Raw genomic sequence first — 21,892 nt, forward strand, 5'->3', positions numbered from 1 at the left:
ATCTCATCCTCTGTCGTCCCCTTCTCCTCCTGCCCTCAATCTTTCCCAGCATCAGGGTCTTTTCAAATGAGTCAACTCTTCGCATCAGGTAGCCAAAGTATTGGAGTTTCAGCTTCAACTTCTGTCCTTCCAATGAACACCCTGGACTGATCTCCTTTAGGATGGACTGGTTTGATCTCCTTGCAGTCCAAGGGACTCTCAAGTCTTCTCCAACACCACAGTTCTAAAGCATCAATTCTTCAGTGCTCAGCTTTCTTTGTAGTCCAACTCTCACATCCATGCATGACCACTGGAAAAACCATAGCCTTGACTAGACGGACCTTTGTTGACAAAGTCATGTCTCTGCTTTTTAATAAGCTGTCTAGATTGGTCATAACTTTCCTTCCAAGGAGAAAATGTCTTTTAATTTCATGGCTGCAGTCACCATCTGCAGTAATTTTGGAGCCCAGAAAAATAAAGTCTGACACTGTTTCCACTGTTTCCCCATTTATTTGCCATGCAGTGATGGAACTGGATGCTATGATCTTAGTTTTCTGAATGTCAAGCTTTAAGCCAACTTTTTCACTTTTCCTCTTTCACTTTCATCAAGAGGCTCTTTAGTTCTTCTTTGCTTTCTGCCATAAGGATGGTGTCATCTGCATATCTGAGGTTATTGATATTTCTCCCGGCAGTCTTCATTCCAGCTTGTGCTTCCTCTAGCCCAGCGTTTCTCATGATGTACCTTCATATAATTTAAATAATCAGGGTGACAGTATACAGCCTTGATGTACTCCTTTTCGTATTTGGAACTAATCTTTGTTCCATGTCCAGTTCTAACTGTTGCTTCCTGACCTGCATACAGATTTCTCAAGAGGCAGGTCAGGTGGTCTGGTATTCCCATCTTCTTCAGAATTTTCCACACTTTATTGTGATCCACACAGTCAAAGGCTTTGGCGTAGTCAATAAAGCAGAAATAGATGTTTTTCTGGAACTCTCTTGCTTTTTCAGTGCTGCAGTCCAGTGCTGCTTGTCTGCAAAGAGTTGGACATGACCGAGCGACTTCACTTTCACTTTTCACTTTCATGCATTGGAGAAGGCAATGGCAATGCACTCCAGTGTTCTTGCCTGGAGAATCCCAGGAACGGCGGAGCCTGGTAGGCTGCTGTCTATGGGGTCGCATGTATTCGGACACGACTGAAGTGACTTAGCAGTAGCAGCAGCATGTTAGCAATCTGATCTCTGGTTCCTCTGCCTTTTCTAAAACCAGCGTGAACATCTGGAAGTTCACAGTTCATGTATTGCTGAAGTATGGCTTGGAGAATAATGAGTGTTACTTTACTAGTGTGTGAGATGAGTGCAATTGTGCGGTAGTTTGAGCATTCTTTGGCATTGCCTTTCTTTGGAATTGAAATGAAAACTGTCCTTTTCCAGTCCTGTAGCCACTGCTGAGTTTTCCAGATTTGCTGACATATATTGAGTGCAGCACTTTCACAGCATCATCTTTTAGTATTTGAAATAGCTCCACTGGAACTCCATCACCTCCAGTAGCTTTGTTCATAGTGATGCTTGCTAAGGCCCATTTGACATCACGTTCCAGGATGGCTGGCTCTAGGTGAGTGTGAGTGATCACACCATCATGATTATCTGGATAGTGAAGGTCTTTTTTGTACAGTTCTGATTATAGAACCCAAGTTTTTAGTCATTATACCTTTCAATATCTATGACTTAGTAGGGCAAAGAATGGTTTGAACTTGATCCTGTTTACAATGTAAGGTGTTTTGAGGATTTTAAGCCAAGACATAAATAAGTAAATAAAATTTTTGTTTTAAAAATATCCCTCTTGCTACAGTTTATTGTGAAGAAGGTTTAGAGAAAGTGCCTTGAGATACAGTTGAAAACTGTTTTATATTCTATGTGGAGTGCATGCTAATTTAAACATTTTTTTTCATGGGTGAGTTTCTGGGATTTATTTTTGTTAATAAAAATAAATTTTAATTCCTAATTTAAGTAATTAGGAGTTTCAGATTAACATATACACACTCTTGTGTACAAAACAGCAAGCAAAGACCTACTGATTAACACAGTGAACTATACTTACCATTCTGTTATAACCTATAATGGAAAAGAATCCAGAAAGAACACACATATACACATACACATACATATGCACACATGTATATAACTGAATCACTCTGCTTCACACCTGAAATCAACACAATGTTGCAAACCAACCACACTTTAATAAGATAAATAAGCTTTTAACAAGTTTTTTAGCATTATCAAAACACCATTATCACACACCCCTAAATGAACAGTATGTCAGTGGTGTCTAGCCAAAGACCACTAGGGACACACAGAATTAAGTTGGGTTTATTATATAGCCGTAAAACAGAATGCAGAGCATGTTGAACTGTGGGATATTCTCAATAAGAGACCATTAGAAAGACTCATTAAAAGAAATTGATTATGTATGCGTGAAACATACATAATTTTATAAATTTGTTACCTCTATAAAAATAAATTAAAAAAATATTTTTTAAAGAGAAGGGAGAAAATTGTTCTCCATATACTTATAAGCAAATTGGTGGTAAATTTAATAGAATGTATGCAAGGCAATGGCACCCCACTCCAGTACTCTTGCCTGGAAAAGCCCATGGATGGAGCAGCCTGGTAGGCTGCAGTCCATGGGGTCGCGAAGAGTCGGACACGACTGAGCAACTTCACTTTCACTTTTCACTTTCATACATTGGAGAAGGAAGTGGCAACCCACTCCAGTGTTCTTGCCTGGAGAATCCCAGGGACGGGGGAGCCTGGTGGGCTGCCGTCTATGGGGTCACACAGAGTCGGACACAACTGAAGCGGCTTAGCAGCAGCAGCAGCAGCATGCTAATTTTATAGTGAAAGTTGTTCTTAACCTCTCTGTGATTTAGTTTCGTCATTTATATATTGAAATGATACTGATTCCCTCCTCAAAGGAGTGTGAAAATAAAAAGTGTCAGTCTCTGTCATGTCTAACTCTTTGTGACTGCCAGGCTCCTCTGTCCATGAAATTCTCTAGGCAAAATTACTGAAGTGGGTTGCCATTTTCTTCTCCAGAGAATCTTCCACGCCCAGGGATCGAACTCAGGTCTCCTGCATTGCAGGCAGATTCTTTATTGTCTGAACTACCAGGGAAGGCCATAGGAGTATAAAACAGTCAAATTGCATAGAATTGCACATAGTAAATACTCAATACACTTTGTTTGTGATGATGATGATAATAATAAATTGACCTCTGCGGTTCAAGCTTAAATTTTAATCAGTTTTTTCTTTTTAAAAATGTTCATGTAATAGTTTTATCATAGAACTTATAGATGTAACTTCAGTATGCCGTAGTATTATCGGACACAACTGAGTGACTAACACTTTGATTTTACTTTTTTCATGACACTGTACAATAAACTGAATAAACCACTGCCTTCTCTCCACTACTTTTATTTTCATTTTTCAGTTTATGGGAAAAACAGATGGAGATTATTACACTCTGGATGACATGTTTGTCTCCAAAGCAGCTGAGAGAGAACGTTTTGGTGAAGAGGGAGAGAATCAGAGGAAAAAAGCTATTGCTGAGCACCGGAGTCTTGTTGCACAAATGGAAAAATGTCTTTATTGTTTTGACAGTTCTCAGTTTCCCAAGCACCTTATTGTTGCAATAGGTGTTAAGGTAAGAAATACAGTGTTTATTATCCTAAGGAAATGCTTCTTTCTCCATATGCTTCTAAGGTTCTCAGTAATCTGTCTCTTACTCTGTGTTTTATATATTTTCTTTTCTAAGTTCCCATGATTCTTAGAATTTTCTTTAGATTGAGTATAAATATTCAAATGATATGAAACTCATATTTCATGTAATTCCACTCTACAGCTAGGCAGCATTGAGTTGTGCTTCAGGCCCTAGACTCTGGATCCAGACCACGTGAATTCAGACCCTTGCTCTGCCATTTCCCATCTGTGTGATCTTACTTTCATGTTTGGCACTTAAGTCTCAGTATTAAAATCGCTTCAGAGCTACTTACTTTAAAGTAGCTTCTGCTTCTTCCCTTACATTCTCACAAAATCTTTTTATTTCTGTATAGACTATCTCATAATTTGAAGAAGTTTATTGTACAGTTTCTGCTTAGTAACCCACTGGGGATTGGTTCTTCAGTCCTTGTATATGAAAATCCACAGATGCTCAAGTCCCAGTCAGCCCTTCATATTTGTATTTTGTTTTACTTGTTGAGTGTCTCCCTCAGTAGTCTGTTAGTTCCATGAGTATAGGTAACTTTTACTTATCATTGTATACTTGCATATATCCCATTATATTCAAACATGTATGTTTATAGTCACTTCTTTTGATAAATATTCTTGTTGTTCAGTCACTCAGTCGTGTCTGACTCTTTGCCACCCTATTGACTGCAGCACACCAGGCTTCCCTGTCCTTCATTGTCTCCTGGAGCTTGCTCAGACTCATGTCTATCGAGTCGGTGATGTCATCCAACCGTCTCGTCCTCTGTCGTCCCCTTCTCAATAAATATTAAATATCACTTATTTAATAGCCGGTAATAATAGTCATTTATTTCCGCATTTGGCAATTTAATCCTTATGTTAAGTAAATAGTTATCATGTACCAGATGTATGCCAGAACCTAATTAGTCACTGGGGAAAAGTAGAGAATCGAATATACTTGTGACAGAGCACAGTAATGATTGCCCTGATTTAAGGAAGTGTTGTTACAAAACAAATATAGAGAGGAAATGTGGGAAATGATGAGAGGTTATTTTTTGAAAAGCTGATCTGAAAGGCTTCTCTGAGGAGATATTTTAAAGGTATGAAAGTAAAGCTATGAAAGATGAGAAGAAGCAAGCAACATGAAAATCTGAATGAGTAGTGTTTCAGAAAGAGGTATCAGTGAGTGAAGACATGAGATGGGCATTTATGGAACAGAAAAAAAGAACCCAGTGTAGCTAGAGTGGAGTGAGTGAGAAAAAGTGGTAGGAAAAGAAGTTGAATGAATGAATGCTAGTTTCAAAAACTAATATTGTGGAGAATATACATATACATATTATTTGTTTCACATATACACACAGCACCTACATAGCCAAAGAACTGGTATTGACTTTTTCATTACAATTCTAGTCTTTAATACCTTTAGGTCATTAAGACCGTCAGTTTATCAGTTTGAATTTTGGTTTCTTTAACTTTTAATTTTTCATTACCCTTCTTTTCCATTTCTTTGTTTTCCTCTAGACTTTATCAAAAGTGTGTGTGTGTTAGTTTCTCAGTCCATGTTCAAATCTTTTTGACCCCATGGACTGTAGCCTGCCAGACTCCCCTGTCCTTGGAATTCTCCAGGCAAGAATACTGGAGTGGGTTGCCATTCCTTTCTCCAAGACTTTATAAAAAAATAAAAGTAAAAAAGTCCATTCAAAATTTAATCAATCAAAAACCCTTAACCAATCTTACCAGATACTTGTATTAATTTTCCCATGTTCTTTTCTAGACTGTTAAATAAACATTTATATTTTCATAATTAGGACATTTTGTATAAATATTTCATTCCCCTTCAGTCTGGCCCCTACCTTTACCAAATGTAAGAATAAATTCAGTTTAGTTCAGTAGCTCAGTCATGTCCGACTCTTTGTGACCCCATGGGCTGCAACACATCAGACCTCCCTGTCCATCACCAACTCCTAGAGTTTACTCAAACTCATGTCCATTGAGTCAGTGATGCCATCCAACCATCTCATCTTCTGCTGTCCCCTTATCTCTCCTTCAGTCTTTCCCAGCATCAGGGTCTTTTCAGATGAGTCAGTTCTTCACATAAGGTGGACAAAGTTTTGGAATTTCGGCTTCAACATCAGTCCTTCCAATGAATATTCAGGACTGATTTCCTTTAGGATGGACTTGCTGGATCTCCTTGCAGTCCAAGGGACTCTCAAGAGTCTTCTCCAACACCACAGTTCAAAAGCATCAAATCTTCGGTGCTCAGCTTTCTTTATAGTCCACCTCTCACATCCATACATGACTACTGGAAAAACCATAGCATTGACTAGATGGACCTTTGTTGGCAAAGTAGTGTCTCTGCTTTTTAATATGCTGTCTAGGTTGGTCAAAACTTTTCTTCCAAGAAGTAAGCATCTTTGAATTTCATGGCTACATCTCCATCTGCAGTGATTTTGGAGCCCCAAAAAATAAAGTCTGTCACTGTTTCCACTGTTTCCTGATGTGTTTGCCATGAAGTGATGGGATCAGATGCCATGGTCTTAGTTTTCTGAATGTTGAGCCAAAGCCTTTGACTGTGTGGATTACAATAAACGGTGGAAGATTCTGAAAGAGATGGGAATACCAGACCACCTAACCTGCCTCTTGAGAAATCTGTATGCAGGTCAAAAAGCAACAGGTAGCACTGGACATGGGACAACAGACTGGTTCCAGATAGGGAAAGGAGTACTTAAAGGCTGTACATTGTCACCCTGCTTATTTAACTTAGCAGAATACATCATGAGAAACGCTGGGCTGGATGAAGCACAGGCTGTAATCAAGATTGCTGGGAGAAATATCAATAATGTCAGATAGTCAGTTGACACCACCCTTATGGCAGAAAGCAAAGAAGAACTTAAAGAGCCTCTTGATGAAAGTGAAAGAGGAGAGTGAAAAAGTTGGCTTAAAGCTCAACATTCAGAAAACTAAGATTATGGCATCTGGTCCCATCACTTCACGGCAAATAGATGGGAAACAGTGGAAAAGAATAAATTAAACATAAAGTAACAAAGTTTCCAATAATTCTGTATAAAAAGTTTGGGTATTTTTCAGTGACTGCATTTTCCCAAATGCACTGAAGACAGGCTAGGTCCACACAGGCACAGAGGTGTGAAGTATACAAAACTTCTGTTTGCCTCCTACTTTATAGGCTATTTCCCATAGTAGGCATTTCTCAATTAGTGAAACAAACTCTTGGCCAGCAAAGAGACGTTTTCTATTTTCAACCCATACATTGTTACACAAATTCCTTTTCCTCTCCTACTGTGAGGTAATCCACATTTTTCAATTAGAAGGTATTAAATTTTAATTTTATACTTTTTAATGCAAAAAGGCAAAATGGCTGTCTGGGGAGACCTTAAAAATAGCTATGAAAAGAAGAGAAGCGAAAAGCAAAAGAGAAAAGGAAAGTTATAAGCATCTGAATGCAGAGTTCCAAAGAATAGCAAGAAGAGATAAGAAAGCCTTCCTCAGCGATCAATGCAAAGAAATAAAGGAAAACAGAATGGGAAAGACTAGAGATCTGTTCAAGAAAATTAGAGATACCAAGAGAACATTTCCTGCAAAGATGGGCTCGATAAAGGACAGAAATGGTATGGACCTAACAGAAGCAGAAGATATTAAGAAGAGGTGGCAAGAATACACAGAAGAACTGTACAAAAAAGATCATGATGACCAAAATAATCACGATGGTGTGATCACTCACCTAGAGCCAGACATCCTGGAATGTGAAGTCAAGCGGGCCTTAGAAAGCATCACTACGAACAAAGCTAGTGGAGATGATGGAATTCCAGTTGAGCTATTTCAAATCCTGAAAGATGATGCTGTGAAAGTGCTGCACTCAGTATGCCAGCAAATTTGGAAAATTCAGTACTGGCCACAGGACTGGAAAAGGTCAGTTTTCATCCCAATCCCAAAGAAAGGCAATGCCAAAGAATGCTCAAACTACCGCACAATTGCACTCATCTCACACGCTAGTAAAATAATGCTCAAAATTCTCCAAGCTAGGCTTCAGCAGTATGTGAACTGTGAACTTCCAGATGATCCAGCTGGTTTTAGAAAAGGCAGAAGAACCAGAGATCAAATTGCCAACATCTGCTGGATCATTGAAAAAGCAAGAGAATTCCAGAAAAACATCTATTTCTGCTTTATTGACAATGCCAAAGCCTTTGACTGTGTGGATCACCATAAACTGTGGAAACTTCTGAAAGAGATGGGAATACCAGACCACTTGACCTGCGTCTTGAGAAACCTATATGCAGGTCAGGAAGCAACAGTTAGAAGTGGACATGGAATAACAGATTGGTTCCAAATAGGAAAAGGAGTACGTCACCCTGCTTATTTAACATATGCAGAGTACATCATGAGAAATGCTGGGCTGGAAGAAACACAAGCTGGAATCATGATTGCCAGGAGAAGTATCAATAACTTCAGATATGCAGATAACACCACCGTTATGGCAGAAAGTGTAGAGGAACTAAAAAGCCTCTTGATGAAAGTGAAAGAGGAAAGTGAAAATGTTGGCTTAAAGTTCAACATTCAGAAAACGAAGATCATGGCATCAGGTCTCATCACTTCATGGCAAATAGATGGGGAAACAGTGGAAACAGTGGCAGACTTTATTTTTCTGGGCTCCAAAATCACTGCAGATGGTGTTTGCACCATGAAATTAAAAGACGCTTACTCCTTGGAAGGAAAGTCATGACCAACCTAGATAGCATATTGAAAAGCAGAGACATTACTTTGCCAACAAAGGTCCATCTAGTCAGGGCTGTGGTTTTTCCTGTGCTCATGTATGGATGTGAGAGTTGGACTGTGAAGAAAGCTGAGCGCTGAAGAATTGATGCTTTTGAACTGTGGTGTTGGAGAAGACTCTTGAGAGTCCCTTGGACTGCAAGGAGATCCAACCAGTCCATTCTAAAGGAGATCAGTCCTGGGTGTTCTTTGGAAGGAATGATGCTAAAACTGAAACTCCAGTACTTTGGCCACCTCATGCGAAGAGTTGACTCATTGTAGAAGACCCTGATGCTGGGAGGGATTGGGGGCAGGCGGAGAAGGGGACGACAGAGGATGAGGTGGCTGGATGGCATCACTGACTCGATGGACGTGAGTTTGAGTGAACTCTAGGAGTTGGTGATGGACAGTGAGGCCTGTTGCACTGTGATTCATGGGGCTGCAAAGAGTCAGACACGACTGAGCGACTGAACTGACCTGAACTGAACTGAAATTTTAATTATAAAGTCAATTTTCCAATTAAGGTATTAAATCTTCTTTTTGTCTCTTACTGAGCATCAGCTGATCTGTTTCTTCCTCTTGGGCCAGCCGTATCATTTTTATTTCATTTTAACACTATTTGAATCGTGTTATTAACACTATTTGAATATATTGTTTCTTGATCTGTGTTTCATTGTGCTATTTTAGCTCTAACCAAATACTGTCTCTTAATTAGTTTCAGACTTTCATCTGTGAATATTTTAATTTAGAAATGTTTGAAATATTGATCTGATGTAATTTCATCTGTTTCCTACAGTATCTGACTTCTTATCCTATCTGTTGTAGACAGTAGATTATTTTATTAATCTGGGTAAACAATAAGATATTTATCCTTTTAGTTATTACCCAAGTTAATTATATATGACTATGAGTTTCAGAAGAATTACTTTGTGTTAGGTGGTAATAGTTAACAGTATTCTAAAGCAATTCAGTCATACTCACTCTGCTTGAATGTCTAATATTTAAAGGTAATGTCTTAAATACAAATTTCTTAAGGAAGCTATATTAGTACTCATTAGAATCAAACAGTTATTTTAGTTTCTGATCATAAATTGTCCCTACCTTTTCCTTTCTTAAAAATAAAAATTATCTATCCCCTTCTTGTCCTAACAGTATCCTTTACTTTAAAAAGTGCTTTGATTTTTAATAAAAGACAGCATAAACAGATAGATGATTCCATGTTGCTGGATTGTAAGAATCAATATTGTGAAAATGACTGTACTACTAAGTGCAATCTACAGATTCAATGTGATCCCTATCAAATTACCAGTGACATTTTTCACAGAACTAGAACAAAAAATTTCACAATTGACATGGAAACACTAAAATAGCAAAACCAGTCTTGAGAGAGAGGAATGGAACTGGAGGAATCAACTTTCCTGACTTCAGACTACACTACAAAGCTAGTCATCAAGACAGTAAGATATGGCACAAAAACAGAAATATAGACCAGTGGAACAAGATAGAGAGCCTAGAGATAAAACCACACACCTATGTGTACCTTTTTTTTGACAAAGCAGGCAAGAATATACAGTGGGGCAAAGATAGCCTCTTTGATAAGTGGTGCTGGGAAAACTGGACAGCCACACAGCTACGTATAAAAGAATGAAATTAGAACCCTTACCAGCACCATAGACAAAGATAAAATTAATTAAAGACCTAACCGGAAACTATAAAGCCCTTACAGGAAAACACAGGCAGAATACTCGATGACATAAAGCAAGATCCCCTATGACCACCTACTAGAGTAATGGAAATAAATATAAACAAGTGGGACCTCATTAAACTTAAAAGCTTTCACACAGCAAAGGAAACTACAAACATGGTGAAAAGACAACCCTCAGAATGGGGAAAAATAATAGCAAATGAAGCAACTGACAAAGGATTAATTTCCAAATCAAGCAGCTCATCAACTCAATATCAGCAAAACAAACAACTCAATCAATAAGTGGGAAAAAGATCTAAACAGACATTTTTCCAAAGAAGACATACTTCTTTGTGGCTAACATACTTCTTTGTGGCTAACAAACACATGAAAAGATGCTCAACATAGCTCATTATTAGAGAAGTGCACTTGTTTGTGGGTTGCTGACCTGGGAATGTATGTCCTAACGATAGTGTACCTTCACGTGTTACTAGTCTCTTTGTGGTTTCTTCTTTATGTATTTATTTGCAAAATATTGTTTCTGCTAGTATTCAGGTTGTTCTTATAGATAGTTGCTCTGTAATTAGTTGTAGTTTTGTTGTGGCTGTAGGAGGAAGTGAATTCAGGGTCTTCCTACTCCACCATCTTGGTCACCTCTCCAATGCTTATTCCTGATATTGCTTTTAATTGTGAATATTGTTACGATTTAACTGTAAGTTTAAGTATATATAGCCATATTCATATACACTCCTAGTTCTTCACTCAAATACCAAAGAATTTAAAATTTGCATTATTTTGTAAAGCAATTAATCAGTTAATAGATAAATGTTATTCAGTTAATTCTCTTATATAAAGTTTTTCTAGCTAAAACCTAACCAAAAAGTTATAGAAAATAAGATCAAGCCAGTTTGAAGAATATTTATGGTCCTTATGAATACCTTTTGCTTTCTACATGTATAGTAATTGACCTTTTTGACTTAAAAAAAAAATACAGTTTGTGTAAAATGGAGAAATAGTGCCAGCTTCTAGGTAATGCATAGAACTTAACCAGTGCTGTAAAGCCATGTAGAAGTTATGTCTCTTTTCTTAGCTAATGATTAATAGGCATCAGTTTAACTTCCATTTCATTACCAGGTCTTGTATGTTTTTTTTTCCCTTGCAAAATTTGTGTTGTTTCATGAGCTCTGAAGACATGTAGCTTTCTCAGATGAAGGATAAAATGTCAATCATTCTCCCCTTTGGTAAGTTTCATCTTTGAGGTATCTTACTCAAAATTGAGACTTCTGCAATAAATTTCTGGTTTATTAAAAGGTATCTTCATGGCTTTTAAAATTTTAAATAGTGAATATCTTTAAAGTATTAAAGTATAATATATTATGACCAGGTATATTAAATGTTAGCCATATTGACCTACAAGGGGCTCATCTTTCAGAACTGAGAATAAATAACAAGAGCATTTCACCTTTGCATCTTTTTTCCCCATAGGTTTATTTATGTTTACCCAATGTGCGATCTCTTACTGAAGGGCACTGCTTGATCGTCCCTTTGCAGCACCATAGGGCAGCTACCTTATTGGATGAAGACATCTGGGAGGAAATTCAGGTCAGCATGATAATGCTCATAATCTTTGTTATGATCCATAGCAATTTTTACACACTATTGTGACAAATTCTAACAAGTTTTATACCTTCATTCAATGATTTTACATTCTAAATTTAAACACATACACATTTCCATAGTTGTGTATACCTGTGGGTCATGGTGTTTTCACCACTCACTACATTTTTACTTTATTGAAAGCTTTAAACAAATATTTTTAATGAGGTAATGATTGTCATATAATGTACTAGTTTCAGGTATACAACTGATAGCTTTTGGCTATTAAATTAACTTTGACCAACTAATTATATTTATTTAAAATAAAAATCAGTGTTTAAGATTTCTAATATTTGCTTTTGTGGAACATGAAATAATCATTTTTGCCAAGGTAAGCTAATAGATTACAGCCAAAAAGAAGGATGTTTTCAGATAATAAAAAGTAATTTTTGGAAGATAGTGATTTATACTTAGTGATTGTTATATTTTCCTACAATGGCATTGACATTTTCTGCTACTGTGATAGTGTCATGATTTTGTTATCAGGCTACATTTCCACACTTTTCCCTTATAGCCTGGCTGATATTTGGATTCAGGGATTTTGTGTGTGTGGTGTGGAGTGAATCTTCAAGAACTTGAAAGGCACAACATGGGTGAAATTGCTGCTACGTGATTTCAAGACCTTATACTCACCAAAACAGGAAGAGAGAAAAACCACTTGTTTTTCCAGTGGTTGACAAGTGAATAGGGGTTATAAGAACCCCTAATTAGAAACCATGAACATTTTAAGACTTCCTAAGAGACTAATCATGGGTCTCTTTAGAAGATGGGTCATGGTAGAGAGTTCTGACAAAATGTGTTCCACTGGAGAGAATGGCAAACCACTTCAGCATTCTTGCCTTGAGATCCCCATGAACAGTATGAAAAGGCAGAAAGATATGACACTAAAAGATAAACTTCCCAGGTCCAGTAGCCCAATATGCTACTGGAGGAGTGGAGAAATAGCTCCATGAGGAATGAAGAGGCTGAGCCAAAATGGAAACAGCACCCAGTTGTGGATATGTCTTGTGGTGAAAGTAAACTCTGATGCTCTAAAGAACAGTATTGCATAGGAACCTGGAATGTTAGGTCCATGAATCAAGGTAAATCGGAAGTGGTCACACAGGAGATGGCAAGAGTGAACATTGACATTTTAGCAATCAGTGAACTAAAATTGACTGTAATGGGTGCATTTAATTCAGATGACCGTTATATCTACTCCTGTGGGCAGGAATCCCTTAGAAGAAATGGAGTAGCCCTCACAGTGCAAGAGAGTCTGAAATGCAGTACTTGGATGCAGTCTCAAAAATGACAGAATGGTCTCTGTTTTTTACCAAGGCATACCATTCAGTATCACAGTAATTCAAGTCTTTGGCCCAACCAGTAATGCTAAAGAAGCTGAAGTTGAACGTTTCTATGAAGACCTACAAGACCTCCTGGAATTAACACCACAAAAAGATGTCCTTTTCATCATAGGGGACTGGGATGCAAAAATAAGAGGTCAAGACATCTGGAATAACAGACAAGTTTGGCCTTAGAGTAGAAAAGGAAGCAGAGCAAAGGCTAACAGAGTTTTGCCAGGAGAACGGTCTAGTCATAGCATACACATTCTTCCATCAACACAAGAGACCTTTCTACACATGGAGATCACCAGATGGTCAATAGCAAAATCAGATAGATTATATTCTTTGCAGTCAAAGATGGAGAACCTCTATAAAGTCATCAAAAACAAGATCAGGAGTTGACCGTGACTCAGACCATGAACTCCTTATTGCAAAATTCAGACTTAAATTGAAGAAAGTAGGGAAAACCATTAGGCCATTCAGATATGACCTAAATCAGATCTGTTACCTTTATTCAGTGGAAGTGATAAATAGATTCAAGGGATTAGATCTGATAGACAGAGTGTCTTAAAAATTACGGACAGAGGTTTGTAATATTGGACAAGAGATGGTGATCAAGACCATTCCCAAGAAAAAGAAATGCAAAAAGCAAAATGGTTGTCTGAGAAGGCCTTACAAATAGCTGAGAAAAGAAGAGAAGCCAAAGGCAAAGGTGAAAAGGATAGACCCATCTGAATGCAGAGTTCCAAAGACTAGCAAGGCGGGATAAGAAAGACTTCCTAAGTGAACAATGCAAAGAAACAGAGGAAAACAATAGAATGGGAGACACTAGAGATCTCTTCAAGAAAATTCAAGGTATCAAGGGAACATTTCATGCACAGATGGGCACAATAAAGGACAGAAACGGTATGGAACTAACAGAAGTAGAAGGTATTAAGAAGTTGCAAGAGTACACAGAAGAACTATACAAAAAAGATCTTCATGATCCAGATAACCACAATGGTATGATCACTCAACTAGAGCCAGGTGTCTTGGAGTGTGAAGTCAAGTGGGCCTTAGGAAGCATCACTACGAAAGAAGCTGGTGGAGGTGATGGAATTCCAGCTGAGCTATTTCAGATCCTAAAAGATGATGTGTTAAAGTGCTGCACTCAGTATGTCAGCAAATATGGAAAACTCAGCATGGCCACAGGACTGGAAAAGGTGTTTTCATTCAAGCCCCAAAGAAGGGCAATGCGAAAGGATGTTCAAACTACTGCACAATTGCATTCCTTTCACATACTAGCAAAGTAATGCTCAAAATTCTCCAAGCCAGGCTTCCAGAGTAATGAATTGAGAACTCCCAGATGTTGAAGCTGGATTTAGAAAAGGCAGAGAAACCAGAGATCAAATTGCCAACATCCATTGGATTATAGGAAAAGCAAGAGAATTTCAGAAAAACATCTACTTTTACTTCATAGACTATGCTAAAGCTTTTGACTATGTGGATCACAACAAACTTTGGAAAATTCTTAAGGAGATGGGAATACCAGGCCACCTTACCTGCCTCCTGTGAAACCTGTATTCAGGTCAATAAGCAACAGTTGGAACCTGACATGGAAAAACGGACTGGCTCAATTTTGGGAAAGAGTATGTCAAGGCCGTATATTGTCACCCTACGTATTTAATTTATATGCATAGTACATCATGAGAAATGCCAGGCTGGATGAAGCACAAGATGGAATCAAGACTGCTGGGAGAAATATCAATAACTTCAGATATTCAGATGACACCACCTTTATGGCACAAAGCGAAGGGGAACTAAAGAGCCTCTTGATGAAAGTGAAAGAGGAGAGTGAAAAAGCTGCCTTAAAACTTGACATTCAAAAACTAAGATCATGGCATCTGGTCCCATCACTTCATGACAAATAGATGGGAAAACAATGGAAACAGTGACAGACTTTATTGTCTTGGGCTCCAAAATCACTGCAGATGGTGACTGCAACCATGAAAGTAAAAGATGCTCCTTGGAAGAAAAGCTATGACCAACCTAGACAGCATATTAAAAAGCAGAGACATTACTTTGCCGACAAAGTAATAGTCAAAGTCCATATAGTCAAAGGTATGGTTTTTCCAGTAGTTATGTATGGATGTGAGAGTTCGACCATAAAGAAAGCTAAGCACCAAAGAATTGATGCTTTTGAACTGTGGTGTTGGAGAAGACTCTTGAGAGTCCCTTGAACTTGAAGGAGATCCAACCAGTCCATCCTAAAGGAAATCAGTCCTGAATATTCATTGGAAGGACTAATGCTAAAGCTGAAACTCCAATACTGTGGCCACCTGATGCAAAGAACTGACTCATTGAAAAGACCCTGATGCTGGGAAAGATTGAAGGCAGGAGGAGCAGAGGGTGACAGAGGATGAGGTGATTGGATGGCATCACTGACTCAATGGACATGAGTTTGAGCAAGTTCCAGGAGATGGTAATGGATAGGGAATCCAGTCATGCTGCAGTCCATGGGGTCACAAAGAGTCAGACTCGACTGTGCAACTGAACTGAACTGAACCTGAAATTATACCATTAAACTCATATTTTTAAAGTCTTTTATATATATACATATATATATATATGAGAAGTACTTAAAAGTGTGTGTGTGTGTGTGTGTGTCCTCCTTGAGACTAATGGTATGATGTTTATACATTTTATAATATTGAACTATTTTTGCATCACTACTAATTTAGTGATTTTAAGGTTTCATTTATAATCCATGACATCTTAAGTCTGTCTTATTTGCTGTTGTCCAGATAGACACTAGAACAGTCATCTAACAGTTAAACCAGAAAAGACTTAATGAAAAAACCCGAAGTAAAGAATTTATTAGATAATCTTTAGAGTATCTAAATTTTTATTGTTGTTGCTGTTGTATTTAATCTACTTTTTCATTTTTTTAAACAATTGGTTTTCAGGTATATAGTTCCATTCTAGTAATTATTTTCCTTCTCTCTAATGTTATAAAATTCTCTCCACAGAACTAAGTGATTATTCAATAAATAACAATTAATTGAAAATATGCATAATAAATAAAAATTCACAAATGTGCTAAGTTAACAAAATAAAGACAATCTTTAAAACTATATTATAAAGCCAAACGTACTTTCCATTTGGCTGTTTTTTATTTTGTGCATGTATTATTAGACATGTGAAGATAACTATCTGGGATATAGTTGAGTGGGAAAATAGAGTTCTCTGTTGTCATTTTCTGATTTGTCTGAAACAGCTTGAGTTATATCATTGGTGTCTTCTTCACTGTTGTTGCAAACAGCACCTAATTCACAATACGTTGAGACAGCTAAAGTTAATTTCTTGTATCATCATCCATTGTGGGAGATTGCCTTCAAGAAGTAATTCAGGCATTCAGATTTCTTCCATGATTAGCTTCTTCTGTGGTGCCGTTCTTCCCTTTCAGACCCTTGGTTTGAAGAAAATAGACGTGAGAAGACAACACTACCTTTTGATAACTCTTGTAACACATGTCATTTCCATATACATTACCCAGAACTAAACACGGCCCCACTTAAGTCCCAGAGATACGGGGAGTTTCGTCTTCTTGTTTGCTCAAGCAGAAAAAAATCATACAATTTAGTGAACACAGCCTTTAGGGGGAAGCATTTTTATATACAGATAACAGATTGGAGGCATGGGAAGTACAAAATTTAAATGATTGATTTTATCATATAGATATTTATACCTATATTTTATTATTATTTTATCATAATTTAACTATATTGTATGTACATTGTCTCCATTAATGTAATTTTAGAAAGTATAATACCAAAGTCAGACAATTTTTGAAAGGGGAACCAATTGTCTATAATCATCTATAATGATTTAGCTAACAGTCACCTACCATGAGATCATAGGTATTAGCTAAGACTTCAGCAGCAAATTATCTGAAGTAAAGAGACTATGCTGAACTTACAGTTAGCTGTGGTTAGAAATGACTAGTGAATCCTCTATCTGTTGCTTATTAGGTAGCATTTTAGTTCATGTCAAATTACCATTATTTGCTTTTTTTTCCCTACTTGCTCTTGTTTATATATAAAAGGATTGGAAAATTGAATAGTGATGAGGGATCAGTATTAAATAGTCAGAGGAGACCTCATGGGAATCTAGAACTCCCACCCCCTACCCAGCAGTAATTTGTATCCTTTCCCTGTTTTGGGTGTCAAGAGAGGCTTCAGTGGCAAACCTGAACTGCTGTCTCCACGTGGCAGTAACTAGGCAGGGTCTTAACATAACCTGGTTGAATCTCGAGGAAATTATGCTGAATGAAAATTTGCAAGTGAAGGATCAGCACACAAATAAAGGGAACCAGCAAATGAAGTTACTTTGAAGTCAGAAAAATAATTGGAAGTGAATTCTGCTTGTCTCACTGAATTTAAGGATGCCTACCTGCTCAGAGTACTTTTTTTTTGGTTTTTGGATGTTTTTATATGCTTTTACTGTTAGTTCTATGTAATTTACCATGTAATTTTGATTTTATCACTTCCTTTTCTTAGTTTACTGAAACTGTGATATATACATAATACTGAGCAGAGTGAGTTTCAGTTAAAAAAAATGTTGCTTAACTATGTGAAATGTGGTAGATTTAGAAAGTAAAGTAACTATAAGATAACATTATAGAATTCCAACATTGTTTAATAAGAATTCGCTACACTTTTTATTGCTTTCATATTTTGAATCTCCTATCATTGCTTTATTTACCTAGCCATTTTGCTTTCTTCAGATGTTTAGAAAATCACTGGTGAAAATGTTTGAAGAGAAAGGATTGGACTGTATCTTTTTGGAAACGAATATGAACATGAAGAAACAGTACCATATGGTTTATGAATGTATTCCTCTCCCAAAGGAAGTGGGTGATATGGCTCCCATTTATTTTAAGGTATTTATAATAATCTTTACATACATATTTATTTTTTATTGTATTATGGTTTTGAAAACAGTTATCTCTATTCTGATGTTTTTCTCCTATATACTTATCAATTTTTATATCATTAAGAAATGATGTAAAGCACAAAAAATTCTGCTGTTTAACTTTTGAAGAAATAAATTTGAAATTTTGACCTTTAAAAGCATGCTTATTTGTAAGTGTGAATATAGTATATCAAATAGTAATTTATAATTTCTATGTTAATTTCTCAAATGAAAAATCAGAGTTTTACCTTGAAGTACTTTCAAGTCAAAATTATAGTCATAACTCTAGAAAACCTACCATTGAAGTTCATCAGAGCCAGAGATAGTTATATGCAAACAGTATAAATTACAATTGCTGAGATAAGTTATTGCTGTAAGTTTTAGTATTTAATATTTCATCATGCTGTTTGTAAAAAGAAACCAAAATCTAACCTTGCCATGCATTTTTGAACATTACAATAAATGATTAGAGTTCTTAAACAATTAGGTTTCATTATAATGTTCAAGCATGCATCCGTGTGTGCTCAGTCGCTAAGCCGTGTCTGACTGTTTTACGACCCCATGGACTATAGCCTGCCAGGCTTCTCTATCAATGGGATTTCCCAGGAGCGTGTTGCCATTTCTTTCTCCAGGGGTCTCCTGCTCGGCCAGGTGGTTTCTTTACCATGGAGCCACTAGAAAAGCCCATAATGTTCAGGTAGGTTTAGCTAAATAACCTTTGTTTAATACTGACCTGAGTGCAGTATAATTTATAGACTAATATAAATTTGTAAATGTAGAATGTATATGGAATAGTAACATCTACACTTAAAAAAGATACTGTTTTGTTGAGGTGATATAGAAACTTGCAAAGTTTAGACAGTGTAGAATTGTAAAGTTTAATTAATATGGACTACAAATCCCAGTAAAAAGGATTATTTTTTAAAAAGAATTATAAAACCTATTAAGGTGGCTGAGGTGGTGAAAATCTACTTTTCCTGTAGAAATAACAATCTGATTATTTGCTTTGAAATGTCATGCTATTAAAATACAGACAAGCCAGATAATCTGCAACTCCGTATCAGTCCTGTGTTAAACAAAATCAATTGAGGAAGAGATTATTATGCTTTTCTTCAGTGTCTTTTCTTTTTCTCTTATACTTCCTCAGTAGAGTACTAGATTATGAATGTAAGTATTGAAGTATATAGGGCACAACATAAGCAGCTACTGTTGCTCAATGGTGGGTGACAGAAGTGTCATCTTTTAGAAGAATGATATATCACTTTTCTATACTAACTCTTATATGATCATTAAAGATGTATTTATTTGATCTGGCTTCAATTGTCTATCAAATGTACTACATTATAGTGTCAACACAAGAAACACATGTCTTTTAAATAGGGAATAGCAGTATACTATGCTTATTTGAATGTTCATTTCACATTTAAATTTGCTTCATTATAGTGCTGTTATATAAAATGAGAGTATTTTATACTTATCACCCTAGTGCTTCTTTCTATTACATATTTTTTTTAAAATACGTATTAGGCATATTGATTAGCTTAGATAAGACTTATAATTCCATTTCTATGTCTTTTTTCCCCTACAGTTTTGCTCCTTTTTTCTGTAACCAGAAATAGTTCAAGTATTTGGTTACCAGAAAGCACATAAATAATTTCTTATATTTCAAAGAAGAGCAATAAACAAATTGAATTTATTTGAGTTGATGTCTGTGAATGGAATGGGCTTCCCAGGTGGCTCAGTGGTAAAGAATCTACCTGCCATGAGGGTGGGAGATTTGAAAGAATAGAGTTGAAAAATGTATATTAACATATGTGAAATAGATTGACCAGTCCAAGTTTGAGGCATAAAATAGGGCAGTCAAAGCTGGTGCACAGGGACAACCCAGAGGAATGGAACGGGAAGGGTGGTGGGAGGGGGGTTTGAAGCCGGGGGCCACATGTCCAGCCGTGGCGGATTCATGTCAATGTATGGCAAAAACCACCATAATATTGTAATTCAGTTCAGTTCAGTCATTCCATCATGTTCACTTTGCAACCCCATAGACTGCAGCATGCCAGGCCTCCTTGTCCATCACCAACTCCCAGAGTTTACTCAAACTCATGTCCATCAAGTTGGTGATGCCATCCAACCGTCTTATCCTCTGTCAGCCCCTTATCCTCCCGCCTTCTATCTTTCGAGCACCAGGGTCCTTTCAGATGAATCAGTTCTTCGCATCAGGTGGCCAAAGTATTGGAGTTTCAGCTTCAGCATCAGTCCTTCCAATGAATAGTTAGGACTGATTTCCTTTAGGATGGACTGGTTGGATCTCCTTGCAGTCCAAGGGACTCTCGAAGAGTCTTCTCCAACACCACAGTTCAAAAGCATCAATTCTTTGGTGCTCAGCTTTCTTTATAGTCCACCTCTCACATCCATACATGACTACTGGAAAAACCATAGCCTTGACTAGATAGACCTTTGTTTGAAAAGTAGTGTCTCTGCTTTTCAATATGCTGTCTGACTGGTCATAACTTTCCTTCCAAGGAGTAAGCATCTTTTAATTTCATAGCTGCAGTCACCATATGCAGTGATTTTGGAGCCCAAAAAATAAAGTCTGTCACTGTCCATTGTTTCCCCATCTATTTGCCATGAAGTGATGGGATCGGATGCCATGATCTTAGTTTCCTGAATGTTGAGTTTTAAGCCAACTTTTTCACTCTCCTCTTTCACCTCCATCAAGAGGCTCTTTAGTTCTTCTTTGCTTTTTGTTGTAAGGGTGGTGTCATCTGCATATCTGAGGTTATTGATACTTCTGGCAATCTTGATTTCAGCTTGTGCTTCATCCAGCCCAGCATTTTTCATGATGTACTCTGCATATAAGTTAAATAAGCAGGGTGACAATATACAGCCTTGATGTATTCCTTTTCGTATTTGGAACCAGTCTATTGTTCCATGTCCAGTTCTAACTGTTGCTTCCTGACCTGCATACAGATTTCTCAAGAGGCAGGTCAGGTGGGCTGGTATTCCCATCTTTTTAAGATTTTTCCACAGTTTGTGGTGATCCACACAGTCCAAGGCTTTGGCATAGTCAATGAAGCAGAAATAGATGCTTTTCTGGAACTCTCTTGCTTTTTTGATGATCCAGCTGATGTTGGCAATTTGATCTCTGGTTCCTCTGCCTTTTCTTAAACATCTGGAAGTTCACAGTTAATGTATTGTTGAAGCCTGGCTTGGAGAATTTTGAGCATTACTTTACTAGCGTTTGAGATGAGTGCAATTGTGCAGTAGTTCGAGCATTCTTTGGCATTGCCCTTCTTTGGGATTGGGATTCTTTTCCAGTCCTGTGGCCACTGTTGAGTTTTCTAAAATTGCTGGCATATTGAGTGTAGCACTTTCACAGCATCATCTTTTAGGATTTGAAATAGCTCAATTGGAATTCCATTGCCTCCACTAGCTTTGTTTGTAGTGATGCTTCCTAAGGCCTATTTGACTTCGCATTCCAGGATGTCTGGCTCTAGGTGAGTGATCACACCATCGTGGTTATCTGGGTCATGAAGATCTTTTTTGTACAGTTCTTCTCTGTATTCTTGCCACCTCTTCTTAATATCTTCTGCTTCTGTTAGGTCCATACCATTTCTGTCCTTTATTGAGCTCATCTTTGCATGAAATCTTCCCTTGGTGTCTCTAATTTTCTTGAAGAGATCTCTAGTCTTTCCCTTTGTATTGTTTTCCTCTATTTCTTTGCAGGGATCACTGGGGAAGGCTTTCTTATCTCTCCTTGTTATTCTCTGGAACTCTGCATTCAAAT

General features: G+C 37.2%; 1 protein-coding gene across 5 annotated transcripts in view; it reads left to right on the forward strand.

Annotated features, from left to right (window-relative positions):
• The window catches only part of CWF19L2 (CWF19 like cell cycle control factor 2), a 139,333-nt gene that overhangs the window by 93,417 nt on the left and 24,024 nt on the right, over positions 1 to 21,892 (forward strand). For all 5 annotated transcript variants that reach the window (XM_086339007.1, XM_086339006.1, XM_086339008.1 and 2 more), the window contains 3 exons: positions 3,470 to 3,682; positions 11,660 to 11,776; positions 17,918 to 18,073. In XM_086339007.1, coding sequence (XP_086195133.1) covers positions 3,470 to 3,682; positions 11,660 to 11,776; positions 17,918 to 18,073 — 486 coding nt within the window. The remainder of the gene's footprint in view (positions 1 to 3,469; positions 3,683 to 11,659; positions 11,777 to 17,917; positions 18,074 to 21,892) is intronic.

The sequence above is a fragment of the Bos grunniens genome, chromosome 15 (genome assembly GCF_055505025.1).
Source record: "Bos grunniens cultivar Pamir isolate PY7600 chromosome 15, Bosgru_T2T1.0, whole genome shotgun sequence".
In the NCBI taxonomy this organism is placed as follows: domain Eukaryota; kingdom Metazoa; phylum Chordata; class Mammalia; order Artiodactyla; family Bovidae; genus Bos; species Bos grunniens.